Here is a 15,996-nt window from a genome sequence, read left to right on the forward strand (position 1 = left end):
TATAAAAATACTTAACAGGGTCCCTGACCTTCGGGATTTAAAATCCAGTTAAAAAAACCCCACACATGTGAAAACTTAAATAATGATATGAATTAACTAATAATAAGAAAAAGTTATACAGAATATATGACAAAAATACATAAGCATGGCTGAAGTTTAATTTCTAAAAAGCAGTTCTTTCTACTTTAAAAAGTGAAAGCTTTAATTTTCGAGGTTAGTCAGAAAAGAGAGAATCATGATATATATACATTCAAATGCCACAGGTTTATGCATTTGTTTGTTTGTTTAATGTTTAAAATTAATGGTGAGCATTAACAATCGCCTTCAAGTATTGCTGGACATATACTAATTACAGACGCTAACTTTTATATATAGTTCTACTTAAAACATAATAAATAGTGTAGTAAGGAACAAAGGTAAGAAACTGCAAAACTTTATTTTGAAAAATTTCAAATAAATTGCTTCTGTGGCCTGAGTCAATCTTTAGTTTTCCTGTACTTTCTCACAAACTAATTGGCAAAGAGGATCAACAAGAGTATCATGCCCACATAAGCAGCAGCTACTCTATGTAATGTTCAACCACTAATGGCTTATGTTAAGCAGAGACTTAATGTTACTAAGAATGCTAAAGAGTGCATACTGCATCATCAAAATTTTATTGGGAAATATGAGTGAGGGTGTGTAAATTTCTTTGCAGTCAGTAAAAATTATTTCTGACCAAACTGTATTTTGCTGACCAAATGCTAAAAAAACATTCCTTGTGGTTAATACTTAAAATACTTCAGTTGGGGCTAGGTGAAAAGGTGAAGGGATTAAGAAAAGAAAAAAAACTTAAGAGGCACAGACAGCAGTGTGGGAACTGCAGGAGGGAAGGGGGCGGGGAGGTCAAGGAGGGGGGAGGGGGATGGGTGGTGATGGAGGAGTCTTGACTTGGGGTGGCGGACACAATACAATATACAGGTGATGCTATAGCAATGTACACCTGAAGCCTGGATAATTTTATTAACCAATTTCACCACAATAAATTTAATTAAAATGTTTTTAAATACCTAAGTTATTACTCAGAAGAAAACAGATTTTGATATCCTAGGAATAGTGAGGCCATATGCCATCAAATATCATTTTTAGACAAATTTAATTAAAAACTATTTATTTGGGTGTAGGAAGTTCTATATTGTTAACATAAATTTCCTTTGTGTTCTACCTTTCAAAAAAATAATTTTGTTTAAAATTTAAAAATTATGCATGGGAAAATTTAAATTATTCCTCAAAGTTTTAATATGAGTAAGTTAAATATACCCAAAGAGTTAGAGATCATTATTAAACTAAAAGATGACATTGAATATCATCTAATTCAAGGGCATTTTCCATGATTTCTCTGTTTAAGACATTGTATTAACTGTGTAGGAATCACAAATAAATAAAAAGTTGTCCCTGTCCAATATATTCTAATAGAAAAAGGCAAGAAACTAACTCAAAAAGTATATAGTAAAGTACAGTTAGCACTATAATAGAGTTATAAGCAAAATGTGCTAATTTACATCACTTCTGTTGTTGATGTCTTTGAAAGCCTTATAGAAAGAAGACTTAGTATTTTTAACACTTTTTGAAGAATATGTAGGATCTTAACAATTGGAATTGAGGGAAAATAAGCATTCTGGGCTAAGAGAAAAGCATGGAGAAAGAGTCACAAACAGTTTAGGGAGCTGTAGGGAGTCTTATCCATCAGACCCTATCTGGAGGTTCACACTGAGGGAAGTAAGAGCATATGACACACATCACAATTGGGAAGACTCTATTAAACCCGTGCCAAAGGGCTGGCCTTCGGATGGAAATCTGGGGGTACAAAAATTTTGAGTGATTAACGTGTCTTAGGAAGGTTAACTGGCTAACAATGTGCAGGATAGACTGGAAGAGAAATAGGCCGGAAGTAAACAGACCAGGTAGGAAACTACTGCAATCAATCTTAGCAAGAGGTACTGGGGAAAATGGGTTCAAGTATAAAAAACTTTCCGAGGAAGAAAATAATGGCATTAAATGTCAACCAACGGGGTAAGATGAATCTGAAGTTTGCATCCGGGTTACCCAGAAAATAGGCAGAAAGAGTACATAATCAGTGATGGGGGAGCCATAGGGACCCTTGGTGGCGAGCTGTCTGCCAGTCAAGGGACAGGAGAGGGACTGGGGAAATTTGGAGTATGCATATTTTATGGGATTTTGTTGTCTGAGCAGAAGGCTGGAATAGAAAACCATTCAATATGTAATCCAGCTCTGTCGTCTGCCCACAGAATGCTGCTTCTGGGTTGTCTTTGACCTTATTCCAGTGGCCTACTTACCTACCCAACAAATATTTAGCGAAAGCTTACTATGGGCCACGGACTGTTTAGGCAGTTGGGGCAAATCAGTAAATAAAATAGAAAAAAATCTTGCTGTCAAGGAACTTACAGACAGACAATAAATATACATAATTAAATATGTAGTATATCACATTAGAAGCAAAAAATATATATATGACTAAAAAGGAGAAGTGGTGATTCGGGGCAGTGGCAGGGTTACAGTCTGTGCTGAGAGATGTCACAAGTCCCAGTCTTGGGCCACAGTGCAGTGCTTATCAGAGGGTGCTACGAGGCCTTACTCAGTACATTTCTCAGTTCCCGGGCAATGAAAGCACGAGAGAGGTGTTTTATTTCTCCAGAGTCCCTGATTTCTCACCACCATGAATCTATTAACTGATCCTATTCACTCCCATCAGTAGTGGTCAGAAAACAAAAAGCTAAACTTGTGGTCTTCTTTTAAAATGTGTATGGAGCCTTGTGGCATTATTTTATACCTGTTTTTATCTTATTTTCTAAACAAAAAAATTCACATTGACTTTATTTCTTCATATATTTTTATCTTATTGTGTATTTTTGTAAGCTAAAATAAAATTTAGAACTCTTGAGGTATTAATAAATATGCAATAACAAAGTTACCTTTTAAAACAGTTTTCATTTCTTTTAGACACCAATATTAGTGGCTTTAATTATAGTCAAACTTGTTAAAATAATACAGGGTGGGGCAGAAGTAGGTTTATAGTTGTGAGTACATGAAACACAGTTTATCCTTGTATCATTTAGTAGTTGCTGTATTGTTTTCCATACAAACATCTGTAAACCTCCTTTTGCTCTCCCCTGTATATTTAAATAGTTAACCTATACGTAACCCAATGAGAGGTAGATTTGCCTTTCACACCAGTCGCAGACACTGTGGGTACTTACATGAAATTCACGCAGCCTGTGCCAGCAGGGGGAGCAATCCAGACAAAGCTGAGGTTGGTTGTGGGCAGATGACTCACATGAGAGGCTACCACGCTGCACATGAACTGGTTACCAAACTGGTGGTCAGCCATGATCCCTGGAGACAGAAAGGAAGTTTTTTATAAAAACAACAAGGCAAAGTCTTCCTCATCATGGAATAACAGTATTTTCTGGACATTCTTCTTTTATGTTAAGATTCATCATGCTGTTTGACTTCCCAATAAGTTAGGCAACTTTCTACTTTCTAATGCTAGAAAAAAATTAGCCTGACTGGTGGTGGTCCAGTGTATACAGCAACAACCTGGGACACTGAGATCCCTATACAAAACCCCGTTTGAGGTTGCTGGCTTGAGTGTGGGGTCGCTGGCTTGGCTTTGAACCCCCTCCCCCACCCCTGGTCAAGGCACATATGAGAAGCAGTCAGCGAACAACTGAAGTAAGGCAACAATGATTTGATGCTTCTTTTTTTTTAAAATATTTTATTTATTTATTTTTAGAGAGAGAGAAGAGAGAGAGAGAGGGAAGGGGAGGATCAGGAAGCATCAACTCCCATATGTGCCTTGACCAGGCAAGCCCAAGTTTTCGAACCGGTGACCTCAGTGTTCCAGGTCAACGCTTTATCCCACTGCGCCACCACAGGTCAGGCTGATTTGATGCTTCTTATCTCTCTCCCCTTTCTCTCTCGAAAAAACAACAAAATAAAAAGAAAATCATTTAAAACATTATTATTAAGGAATAACCTAATAATTCATTGCTATCGTATTGCCTTTGCTTTGATTTTGTTGATTGGTCTTTTCCCATCACCAAAGACCATTAGGACCACCCCTGTACAGCAAGGAAGACCAAATTTCATTGCTAACTGGAAGGTATCTCAGAGAGAGACTGTTAGAAGGGGCTTGTTAAAATATTTGGGCTTGCTCTGGCTGGTTTGCTTAGTGGTAGAGCAACAACCCGGCATGTGGAAGTCTCAGGGTCAATTCCTGGTCAGGGCACACAGGAGAAGGACCACCCCCTTCTCCTCCCCTCTCCCCTCCCCCTTCTCTCTCTCTCTCTCTCTCTCTTTCTCTCTCTTCCCTTCCTGCAGCCATGGCTCAATTGATTCAAATGTGTTGGTCCTGGGTACTGAGGATGGATCCATGGAGCCTCTGCCTCAGGTACTAAAAATAATGAGTGTGAGCATAGGCCCCAGATGGGCAGAGCATTGGGCCCCAATGGGGAGGGGGTCACCAGGTAGATCCTGGTCAGAGTGCATGCAGGAGTCTATCTTCCCTCCTTTCACTTAAATAAAAAAAACTTTGTTGGCTTGTGTTGAGTTATTTTAGAGACTAGGATGCTCAAGCTGGCCCTAGAATCCCCAAATTTTGGTACTGAAAGTTCTGCATCCTGGGAACACCTCCCCTTCTCCCCACCCAATCCTGTAGGGGAGGTTCCAGGAAAAGGTGGTTTTGTTTCCGGATTTTGTGCTGTCAGAAGGTGAGAGCAATTTTGTCACTGAATATCTTGATTTTACCTAGAAGGCATGAGGAATTGAGTAGGGCTGAAGCTGTGACTGAGAAAGGGCAGCAGCAGCCATGTTAGCATGAAACGGGAGTGCTGGTCATTTTGGTGTTTGTAGCGTGTTCTTGCTGTTGTCTGTGTTCAGGCATGGTAACAAAGTGGTTTTGTTTTTATGTTAGACCTTCAGTTTGCGAGCGGTCTCGTCTGGGGCTGCTGTTCTGTGGACCTGCTGAAGTCCAACAGGGGAACGGCAGCGCCTCGCTGCCGAGTCAGCGCCCGGCTGAGCTGGCAGCGGGGGTGGCTTCCATTCCAGTCTGGTCATTCTGTCAGGTTCACCTCAGATGCAAAATAGCAATAAATGACTCAATAATAAGAAAATAACTCAATTTTTTAAAATGGGCAAAAGACCTGAATAAACACCTCTCCAAAAAAGACATTCAGATGGCAAATAAGCATTATGAAAAGTTGTTCAACATCTTATGTCATTAGGGAATTACAAATTAAAATAACAATGAGATGCCACTACTCACGATGGCCAAAATCCAAAACACTGACAACATCAAATGCTGACAAGGATGTAAAACAACAGGAAAATGGGCTGCCGGTGAGAACACAGAACAGGACCACTTTGACAGTTTCTTACAAAAGGAAATGTACTCTCACCATGTGATCCAGCAGTCACACTCCTTACTATTTACCCAAATAAACTGAAAATTTATGTCCCCACAAAAACCTGCACATGGGTATCTATAGCAGTTTCATTCGTAATTGTCAAAACTTGGAAACACCCAAAATGTCCTTCAGTAAATTCATGGATAAATAAACTGTGATACAGCCAAACAACGGAATATTATTCATAGCTAAAAGGAAGCAAACTATCACTCTATGAAAAGACAGTAATAAATAAATGCATATTACTAAATGAAAGGAACCAATCCAAATCGTTACATACCATATAATTGCACCTAGAGGACATTCTGGGAAAGGCGAAATATGGAGACAGTAAAAAGGTAAGTGGTTGCAAGGGGTTAGGAGGGGGAGAGGGATGAACAGGCAGAGCACAGAGGATTCTTAGGGCAGTGAAACAATTCTGTATAATACTACAATGTAGAAACGTCATTACGTACTTGTCAGAGCTCACAGAATGTACACCACCACAAATGAACTCTGAGTGATAATGATGTGTCCATGTAGGTTTGTTCATCTGCTGTAATGAATACCGTGTCTCACTGTGGTGCAGCAGGCTGAGAGCATGGGGTTGTATGTGGCTGGGCCTGGGGACTGACGGTACATGGGAATTCTCTGTTCTTTCCACTTAATTTTGCTGTGATCTAAAACTGCTCTAAAAGCAGTTTATTAATAAAAGCATTGCCAGGAGTGAACAGTTAAATAAAACATTCATTTATTGGCCTTGTGAAAATGGACCAATGACTTACTCTCCCTCAGACTCAGTGTTCTTATCTGTAAAATGGGAATACCATGTCCCCTGTGTCCTGAAGTTATAACGAGAATCACAAGGCCCAGTCCACGACAACTTCTAGTACAGTACCCCCATGTTTGCTCAGGGGTCCTTCCTGCTGGTCACTGTAGCAGTTCATACATTCCTCCATCACTGTACTTGTCCATCTTTCCAAGGGGTTTGTGATGTGCTAGGTCTTTTGTCTTTTTATTCCAAGCAACTATCACAATACCCAACACATCACAGATAATCAAGAAATGTTTTCTGATTAAGTTTAAGAATACTGTAACTATAAAAAACAGACAATTGAAATTGTTACATGCTACATTAACTAGTGAAATAGGACCTTCTAGAATAGGAAATTGTTCAGCACTGTAGGTCATATGGCCAAAGAAATAGAAAAATAAGCTTATATTTTGATATAGCTTAACAATGCTCTTTCTCCTCATTTAAAATTTATTTTTTAAGCTGTATCTTGAGACAAGCCAGAGAAACTGCAAGGTTAGAAAGGATAAGAGACTCTCAGAAAAATCACAGAGAGCTGAAGGTGACTCAGGAAAATGACACATCTACAGGCGTCAGCCCAACCAGAAAGGAACACGTGTTCCAGCCCCTGTCGTTGTGAGAGGGGACATGGATCAAACAACATAAGGTCAGGATTTCGGAGCCTTGGCAACAGGATTCACATTCAAATATCTCCTCATTCCTCAAAACTCCTCTTAGAAAGTGAGCCAATGCCTAGGCTACATATTACTTGACATAATTTTATAAGGTAGCTAGATTGTTATAATTACCAGATGCCCTACCCTGGATAAATACACAACAGAGTAACAGTCTTGCACTCTAACAGGCTGGCATAGTAGTTCCCCAATGTGGCTGCACAGAGGCATCACTGGAGCCAGAGATCTGAGTTACCTGGTCTGGGGTAAAGCCTAGTAATGAGAGTTAAAAAGCTCACCAAGCAAGTCTAATGTGTAGCCAAGAGCATTTACTGAAAACGTGTCCTAGTAAAACACTGTCCAGAATTCAGGCTTAAAGTAGTATCACTTCAGTAGCAATACACAATTTGAAAGTATCCAGCAGTGTCTTACATAATGGCTCTGGTAGTAATACAAAATACCCTATCTTTTTATCCACTACTCCTAAAACCACCCCAAATACTGGAATGTATTCTGAGGACTTTTTATGTACTTTCAAATACTATGAATGTGTAGTGGTTCTTGCCTTTTTTTTTTTTTTTTAACACAGAGCACAGGCATATTATATACTGTCACCATATTTCAGTTGGCGTTTCCTTTGAGAACATCTAAAAGTTGTCCAGAGTTGTAATTATCAGAAATCTATTTATCTTATCAATCAGCCGGGAAAAAAGAAACGGTATTTACAGGATCCTTGCTTTGTTAAACACTGTGTAGGGCCTATCACAGCACGTTAGAAGAAACACAGGAACATAGTCCTTACCCTGAAGCCACCTGAGCTGGGAAAAGGAAATTGGCATAAACTAACATTCTAAATAAAACAGCTAGAAAACAAGTGTTAACTTGGTGGTATTCATGAAAAATACAGGATAGAAACAATAGAGTGATTAACATGGACAGTTGAAGTAATAACTAATGCTCACTAAGCACATACGAGTGGCCTGGCATTGTTCTAAGTGGTTCGTGAATGTTAACTTTTTGAAGGCTCTTAACAACCTTGTGTGGTAGGAGGTGTTATTTTCTCCATTTTACCTAACAGGGCACTAAGATAATGGAGATAAAGGAACTTAGTTATGACTACAGAGCAAGTAGACAGTATAGCTTGCATTCAAACCAGTGCCCTTGCTACACAGTCAGAAGTGGCTTTTTTGAAGAGGAAGACTGAAACTGAATCTCAAGGGAAATTCTATCATTTTCCAGTTTTGTTTGTTTGTTTGTTTTGTATTTTTCTGAAGCTGGAAACGGGGAGGCAGTCAGACAGACTCCCGCATGCGCCCAACCAGGATCCACCCGGCACGCCCACCAGGGGGCGATGCTCTGTCCATCTGGGGCGTCGCTCTGTCACGACCAGAGCCATTCTAGCGCCTGAGGCAGAGGCCATGGAGCCATCCTCAGCGCCTGGGCCATCTTTTGCTCCAATGGAGCCTCGGCTGCGGGAGGGGAAGAGAGAGACAGAGAGGAAAGATTGGGGGAGGGGTAGAGAAGCAGATGGATGCCTCTCCTGTGTGCCCTGGCCAGGAATCGAACCCAGGACTTCCGCACGCCAGGCCGATGCTTTTTTTTTAATTAACATGTGGCAGCAGAATGTAGAGAGACTGCCCCTCACTCTGCCTCGCACTGCTGTATGACTTGGCCAGGGTGCCTCTCTCAAGCTTCAGGTCGGACATGTAAACCACTGGCCCTCCTTTCAGTTCCACAGTTAAGAATGATTTAAATGAACAGAAGGAAACTGGGAGGACGTCACACAAAGGCAGACAACGAGCAGAGGTGTGCATGTAAAATGAGAACCAGCACAATGAGCAGTTGGAAATCAGCTTCCAGTGTCCTGGAAACAATTCACTGCCTCTACCACAGTGATCGTACTGGCTCCTAAGCCACTTCGTGAAAGACACAGACCATTTAATTAATATATATGATTTGGAAACCCATTCGAAAAATAACTGAAATCTGAATTTGATAGTGAATTTAAATTTATGATGGTGTTTTCCCTGCTGCATGCTGGATAACAGGCTATTACTGAGTTTTTAATATTACTTGGAAAAGGGTAAATATGATCTATAATAAAAGAATTTAATGATACTGCATATATTAGGGAGATGCATACATATAAACTATATGTGTGTGTAGTATATGGTGACAGAAGAAGATTTGACTTTGGGTGATATGCATACAATGCAATATACAGATCATAGATCATAGAATTGTGCATTTGAAATGTATATATATGATCCTATTAAACATCCCAATAAGTTTAATTTAAAAAATAACGATTTTATTTTCATTGTTGTGGTTATGTATAAACTGTCACACAAATTTTTCATGTGGGCTTTCTTCCAAAGAGAAAGAAGCTGTCCTTTTTCCAAGAGAACTGACTCTGAGAGAAAGTAAGTACTTTAAGAAGCCTGGGTTTCCTGATCTAATTTTGGGCAAAAAAAATGTAAAGTATATCTTTCAAATGCTGAAGTTTCATCAGATTGAAATCTCTCTTGATTCTAGTAAGATTTTGAAGCATTCATGCCATAAATGCATTTTCTTTTGAATACTGTGTGCACATATTTCAGAAACGGAATATTCACAATCCAGCTATAATTTCTATATCAAGATATAATCAATATAATTCTTTTAAACAATTATTCTTTTGACAAAATATGGTTGTTTAAAATTCATTAAGGTATCCCATCCATTGAATATGTAGTTAAAAATATTTATCTATCTTCTTAATAATGTTATGGTTAAAAAATAGGAATCTATACCAGAGTTTCTTTTACCCACCTGATACTTTTGCAAGATTAGTCTCACAATGTCTTTAATTGTTCTACAGTTGCTTCCATGATCCCTTTCAAGACAGTGATACAGATTTCTGTGCCTTCTGGGATGTCATTTTCCTTGACAAGTCTTCAGTTATTTAAAGTTTGTGACTAAACCTTGTATGAACTCAATTCTCCCTCAGGAATACTTTCTATGCTTTTAATGTGCATACCTTGGGTCTGCGGAACTGTAACTAGAGTTTCTATGATCCCCAGCTCCATAATAAAATGTACGTATCCTCATAAAAATGTAGACCATTCACTTCCAAGATACACACTGCAGATTTTATTACCAAAAAGTAACCAAAGTAGTGGGAAAGTTACACATTTGTGTTAGGTTTATTCTATATTTTGTAAATTAGTGAATTACTCAAATCTCTTTAGTTTGTAACTTGCCATGGTTAGTGTTAACGTGGGTAGAAACATGTTGTCCTGGTTTTTTTTTTAATGGGTTTTAAGAACTAACACATCTGTGGATGGGATATTAGCAAAGGTAATATACATAAAGATTATAGGTTTTTGTTTGTAAAATATGTAAAAAATGATGAAACCTTAAAATAAATATTATTTTATTACTTCAAACGCTTTCAGAAATTTTGATAGAATACTTTATCAGGAAGTTTAGTAAATGCACTAATTTATGCCTTATCTTTCATAAGAAGTATAAGATGAGACAAATATTTAAAACAATTTTAATTTCTTTTTATTTTTATCAACTTCTTTTTACTTAAAAGTGATCTATATGAAGGCTTTCATTAGTTAATGAAAATAGATTGTTCTGATAACCTAGTTTGGAAAGTTCATGTTATATTTTAAGTGAAGAGAGAACATGAATTATGGAGTTCCTTTCTGTCATTGTTTAACCTTTTCATTAGATTCAAATACAAATAACTTTACCTAAAGCATTTGCTTTGTCTATTATTGGCCTTCTCTGCTAGGTCAGTGTACTCCAACATTTAACGAAGCTAACCACAGTTTTCTTTGCTGAAAGGTAATCACAGAACTTCCTGAAAACATCCTTACTGCAGCTTACCTGTGAAGTCCAAGCCTGAGACAATGGCTATGAAGACTCTCAAGCAGTGCTACAACAGAGAGAACAGTACGTGCACACACATTCACAATATACACTACGTACGTGCACACACATTCACAATATACACTACGTACGTGCACACACATTCACAATACACACTACGTACGTGCACACACATTCACAATATACACTACGTACGTGCACACACATTCACAATACACACTACGTACGTGCACACACATTCACAATATACACTACGTACGTGCACACACATTCACAATATACACTGAGTGTGCTTGATTTTTAAAGTACTAATTTGAAGGCATTTGGTTTCAGATTTAAGTCTAGAAGCAAAGAAAGTACTAAAACCCTTTGTAAAGTATTCTGGAATTGTACATCTATGGGCATAAGTTAGAAAATGTATGAGGATACATACTATTTCCACACCTCTCGTTGGTTATGTAAAAAGAGATTATTCTAAGTCAACCTGATTCCTTCCTCACTCATCTCAGTTACAAAGATGAAAATTCTTGCTGTTCTTTTCCCTCTCCATTCTTCTCCCAGCACTACCATTTATCCAAAGCCTTTTCTGTGACAAGTGTTTCCCCGAATTATCACCTTATTTTTATAAGAGGAGCAGTAGAGAGAAAAGGTTGAGAACACAGACCCTGGAGGCAGTCTGCCAGGGTTCAGATCTTTGCTTCACAACCAAGGACTTGTGGACTCTGGAACTGGTTACTCAAACAGTCTGTTCTTCAATTTCCTGCCCATGAAAACGGAAGATGACATAATAGGGTGGCTGTGAAGATTAAATGAGTCTATGACATATATAGCACTATCTGTGTTAGCAATTATTGTTGTTCACATTTTAGATATCAAGAATAATGATCATAAACCAGTGCATTTAAGTGATTTGCCAAGGATAAGAGAGCTAGTGAATAGCACTTAAACACAAGTCCATCTTCTATTTTATAATGCCCACTGACATCCTCCCTTCCTGTGTCCTTAAGTGGTAATACCTCAAAAATGAGACAGACTCCTGTCCTGTTCAGTAGAAATCTTCTCCAAAAACAGTGATGGTACAAAGCTGGGCAGGAGAGTGTGAGCAGGAAGGGGCCCCTCCTCCAGGCACAGTTCTGGTTCTCTACCCCCTGCTTCTCTCTCTTTCCACCTCCTTCTCTAAATGCCTTAATTTCTCATCAGACAGTTACTAGATGGACTTTGTCCTCTTGGCAGAAATATCTCTGAGTTAGATACAGATTGAATGAGATATTTTTAGGTCAAAAGTGCTTGCCTAAGTTACACTTAGGTATGTGTGGCATCTGAGTTTGACAAAGCAGAATCCTTTCCGAAGAACTATGCCAAGACTTCATTCTCTTTTACTGAAGCTCCCTGATACACTGGCTCCCTCCTACTAACACTTCATACTCTCCCTCCCCCTTAACAATGTCTGGTGGTAGATATTCACTGCACATTGTCTGCCTCAGCCTTTCCAAACTAACCACACCATGCTAAGTTGAGAACTATAGTCCACCTCACTTCCAGGTACCTGATGCTTTGACTTGTCTTGGTTTGTGCCAGACTCACAGCACAACTTCTAGTCTAGGAGTTCAATTTTAAACATATACAGACTAAAGAAATCCAAAAAGGAGAAGGCTTCAGAGACATTAACCCAAGCAAACATAGGAGGCGGAAAAGATCTTCAGCAAAGTTTGGTTTAAAAAATAAAACATCTTGTATAACTGAAACTTTATATTCATTGAAAGCAACTCTTCATTTCCACTTCCCTACATTTCCTGGCAACCCCCACTGTATTCTCTGCTTCCATGAATTTGACTATTTGAGATACTTCAGAGAAATAGAATCATACAGCATTTGTCCTTCTGTTACTGGTTTATTGCACTTGGTATAATGTCCTTCCGGTTCTCCCATGTTGTCAGATATGACAGGATTACTTTCTTTTTAAAGGCTGAGTAATAGTCCATTATATTCATATACCACACTTCCTTTATCCATTCACCCACTGATAGACATTTAGGTTGTTTCTATGTATTGGCTATTGTGAATAATGCTGCAATGGACATGGGAGTGCAAATAACAATTCGAGATCCTGATTTCAATTCTTTTGGGAAATATCCATAAGTGGGATTGCTAGATCATCATTTTTTTTATTTTGTTTTCCAAAGAGGCTGCACTTTTTTACATCTGCACACAAAATGCATAAAGGTTCTGATGTCTCTATATCCTTGTCACCACTTATCTTTTTGTTTCTTTTTATAATAGCCAATCTAACAAGAGATTATAACTCATTGTGGATTTTGTTTGCATTTTGCTAATGATTATTAGTGACATTTTCATATACTTACTGGCCATTCATATATCTTTTTTGTAGAATTATCTATTCAGGACCCTTGCCCATTTTTTAATCAGGTTATTTGTTTCCATACTATTGAGTTGTAGGAGTTACTGTTCAACAGATATAAAATTTCAGTTGTGCAAGATGAATAAGTTCTAGAGTTCTGCTGTACAAGATTGTACAACAGTTAACAATACTGTATTGTGCACTTCAAAATTTGTTGAGAATAGATCCTATATAAAGTGTCCTTAACACAATAAACACATGAATAAATTTTTAAAATACATAAAAACAAAACTAGAGACTTGCTTTGTTGGAATAACTCCAGGCCCCAAAGTCACCTCCAGTATTTTCAAGCCCATCTCTCTTCCTCTTTCCTCACTGACAAAGAATTGCTCGGTTGACCTATCTAGGGCATTTAATGCAATAATATCAGAATTACTATCCAGCATCCTAGTTCTGAGCTCTATCTTAGTTTAAGAAGAAAGAAGGAAAAGAGAAGACCCTGGGTAGAATAATAACAGCTAATATCTCTGAGTGTTTCATGATGCAGAATTCTGAGTGCTTAACAAAGATAAACTCTTTTATTCATTAAATCTCTGAGAAGTATTATTATTCCCATTTTATAGATAAGGAAACTGAAGCCTAAAGAAATTAATTAAGTTTTCCAAGTCACTAGTCTTTAGAGGAACGACTACTCACTTGAGATCCAGCCTTGTCACTCTGTGGTAGCGCATCTTGAGTAAGTTTACTTAAATTAAGTCTTATGATCATTCTTATTTAATATGTAAGTAATGATAACATCTACTTAACAGAATTGTGAAAATGATTAACTAATAATTCATGTCATAAATTTTTTTCTTTTTTATATATAGAGAGAGATTCAGAGAGAGGGATAGATAGGGACAGACAGGAATGCAGAGAGATGAGAAGCATCAATTATCAGTTTTTTGCTGTGGCACTTAGTTGTTCATTGATTGCTTTCTCATATGTGCCTTGACCGTGGGGCTACAGCAGACTGAGTAACCTCTTGCTCGAGCCAGTGGCCTTAGGTTTTAGTTGGTGAGCTTTGCTCAAACCAGTTGAGCCCACACTCAAGCTGGCAACCTCAGGGTCTCGAACCTGGGTCCTCTGCATCCCAGTCTGATGCTCTATCCACTGCGGCACTGCCTGGTCAGGCTCATGTTATGAAAATTAACTGCTAAATTGTATGTACACTATTACAGTGTTTGTTAAAAATTGAAATTTTATTTGCAGATTTAAGAATATATTCTGTGTCTACTACACTCACACAAAACTCCACTTTGAATAGTTAAGTGAACTGCAAATCACCCAGGTTTAGCATGAAGTCCAAGCCAAAGCTACCAGCAGGGACATGGCTAACCTCCATAAAACCTCTGCATATAAAAATAGGAGCTGAGCCCTGGCCGGTTGGCTCAGCGGTAGAGCGTCGGCCTAGCGTGCGGAGGACCCGGGTTCGATTCCCGGCCAGGGCACATAGGAGAAGCACCCATTTGCTTCTCCACCCCTCCGCCGCGCCTTCCTCTCTGTCTCTCTCTTCCCCTCCCGCAGCCAAGGCTCCATTGGAGCAAAGATGGCCCGGGCGCTGGGGATGGCTCTGTGGCCTCTGCCCCAGGCGCTAGAGTGGCTCTGGTCACAACATGGCGACACCCAGGAGGGTCGCAACATGGCGACACCCAGGATGGGCAGAGCATCGCCCCCTGGTGGGCAGAGCGTCGCCCCTGGTGGGCGTGCCGGGTGGATCCCGGTCGGGCGCATGCGGGAGTCTGTCTGACTGTCTCTCCCTGTTTCCAGCTTCAGAAAAATGCAAAAAAAAAAAAAAAAAAAAATAGGAGCTGGTTATCTTAACTCTATCGCCAGATTGGATGATCTGAAAGAACTGTCTGTAGCAAGGCTATCTCTAAATAATTAGGGACTGCTGTCATATATAGTTTCAGGTCAAATTGATTTATCAAATATCTTATCAATGTTTAAATGAATAATCTCACAGTCATCAAGCTTCAAATGCCCAACTTCTTAAGGGACCAGTGACTCCTCCCGTCCTTCCTCCCTTGACCACCATCAAGCCCACACTGTCACTACATCATCTGTGAACTGACCTTGTTCCCATTTAGTCTATGACAGTGTTTCTCACCATTTTAACTTATCACTCTTCTAACAAACCTTTTTAGGCATTTCCCCCTAATTGTCTACATCCTACTAAATTTTATATAAAATGTAATATCCTTTAACCAAAGCCCTGGGTATATCTATTGATAGTCTGAATTGTCTCAGTGGCAAACCATAAAAGGCAATCTAGCTAATTAAAAGAATTTTTTAGAGATATTAGGCAATTTCTCTAGGGGGTACAGACATATAAACTTGGATACTTCACAACAAGGAGTGATGTCCACCACACCACTGGACTGGTATATAGAAACAGCAGCTGCTTCCACCCTGTCTTTGACATCAATGACATTTGGATTAAAATAATAAACTTTCACCTCAGCTATTCCAAAAAAATATAATAAGTTTCCATTACTTCACTTGATTGAATATGGATTTCCCCATGCTCGGTCCCACCTCATAGTTCACTCTTTTATATTCAAGTCTCCTAAAAATCATTCTCATAGGCAGAAACTAAGTTACATGCTTCCATCCTAGAAAGGAAGCATGGAAATTTACTTTGCGATGGTGGTACAATGTGGGAAATTATGTAAAACTACTGGGCAAGCATGGATGGTATATGTCTACTACAGAGGGCAAATTCAAAGTCTATAAAGATCTGGATTTATTAATCCAAATCTAACTAACACTTGTAGACTTAAAAGGCCATGGTTTTAGTACTAT

At 38.8% G+C, this 15,996-nt stretch overlaps 1 protein-coding gene across 1 annotated transcript in view; it reads right to left on the minus strand.

Annotated features, from left to right (window-relative positions):
* The window catches only part of RELN (reelin), a 673,979-nt gene that overhangs the window by 475,479 nt on the left and 182,504 nt on the right, over positions 1–15,996 (minus strand). The window contains exon 3 of the mRNA XM_066238313.1: positions 3,258–3,393. Coding sequence (XP_066094410.1) covers positions 3,258–3,393 — 136 coding nt within the window. The remainder of the gene's footprint in view (positions 1–3,257; positions 3,394–15,996) is intronic.

This window comes from Saccopteryx bilineata, chromosome 7 (assembly GCF_036850765.1).
Source record: "Saccopteryx bilineata isolate mSacBil1 chromosome 7, mSacBil1_pri_phased_curated, whole genome shotgun sequence".
Lineage (NCBI taxonomy): Eukaryota > Metazoa > Chordata > Mammalia > Chiroptera > Emballonuridae > Saccopteryx > Saccopteryx bilineata.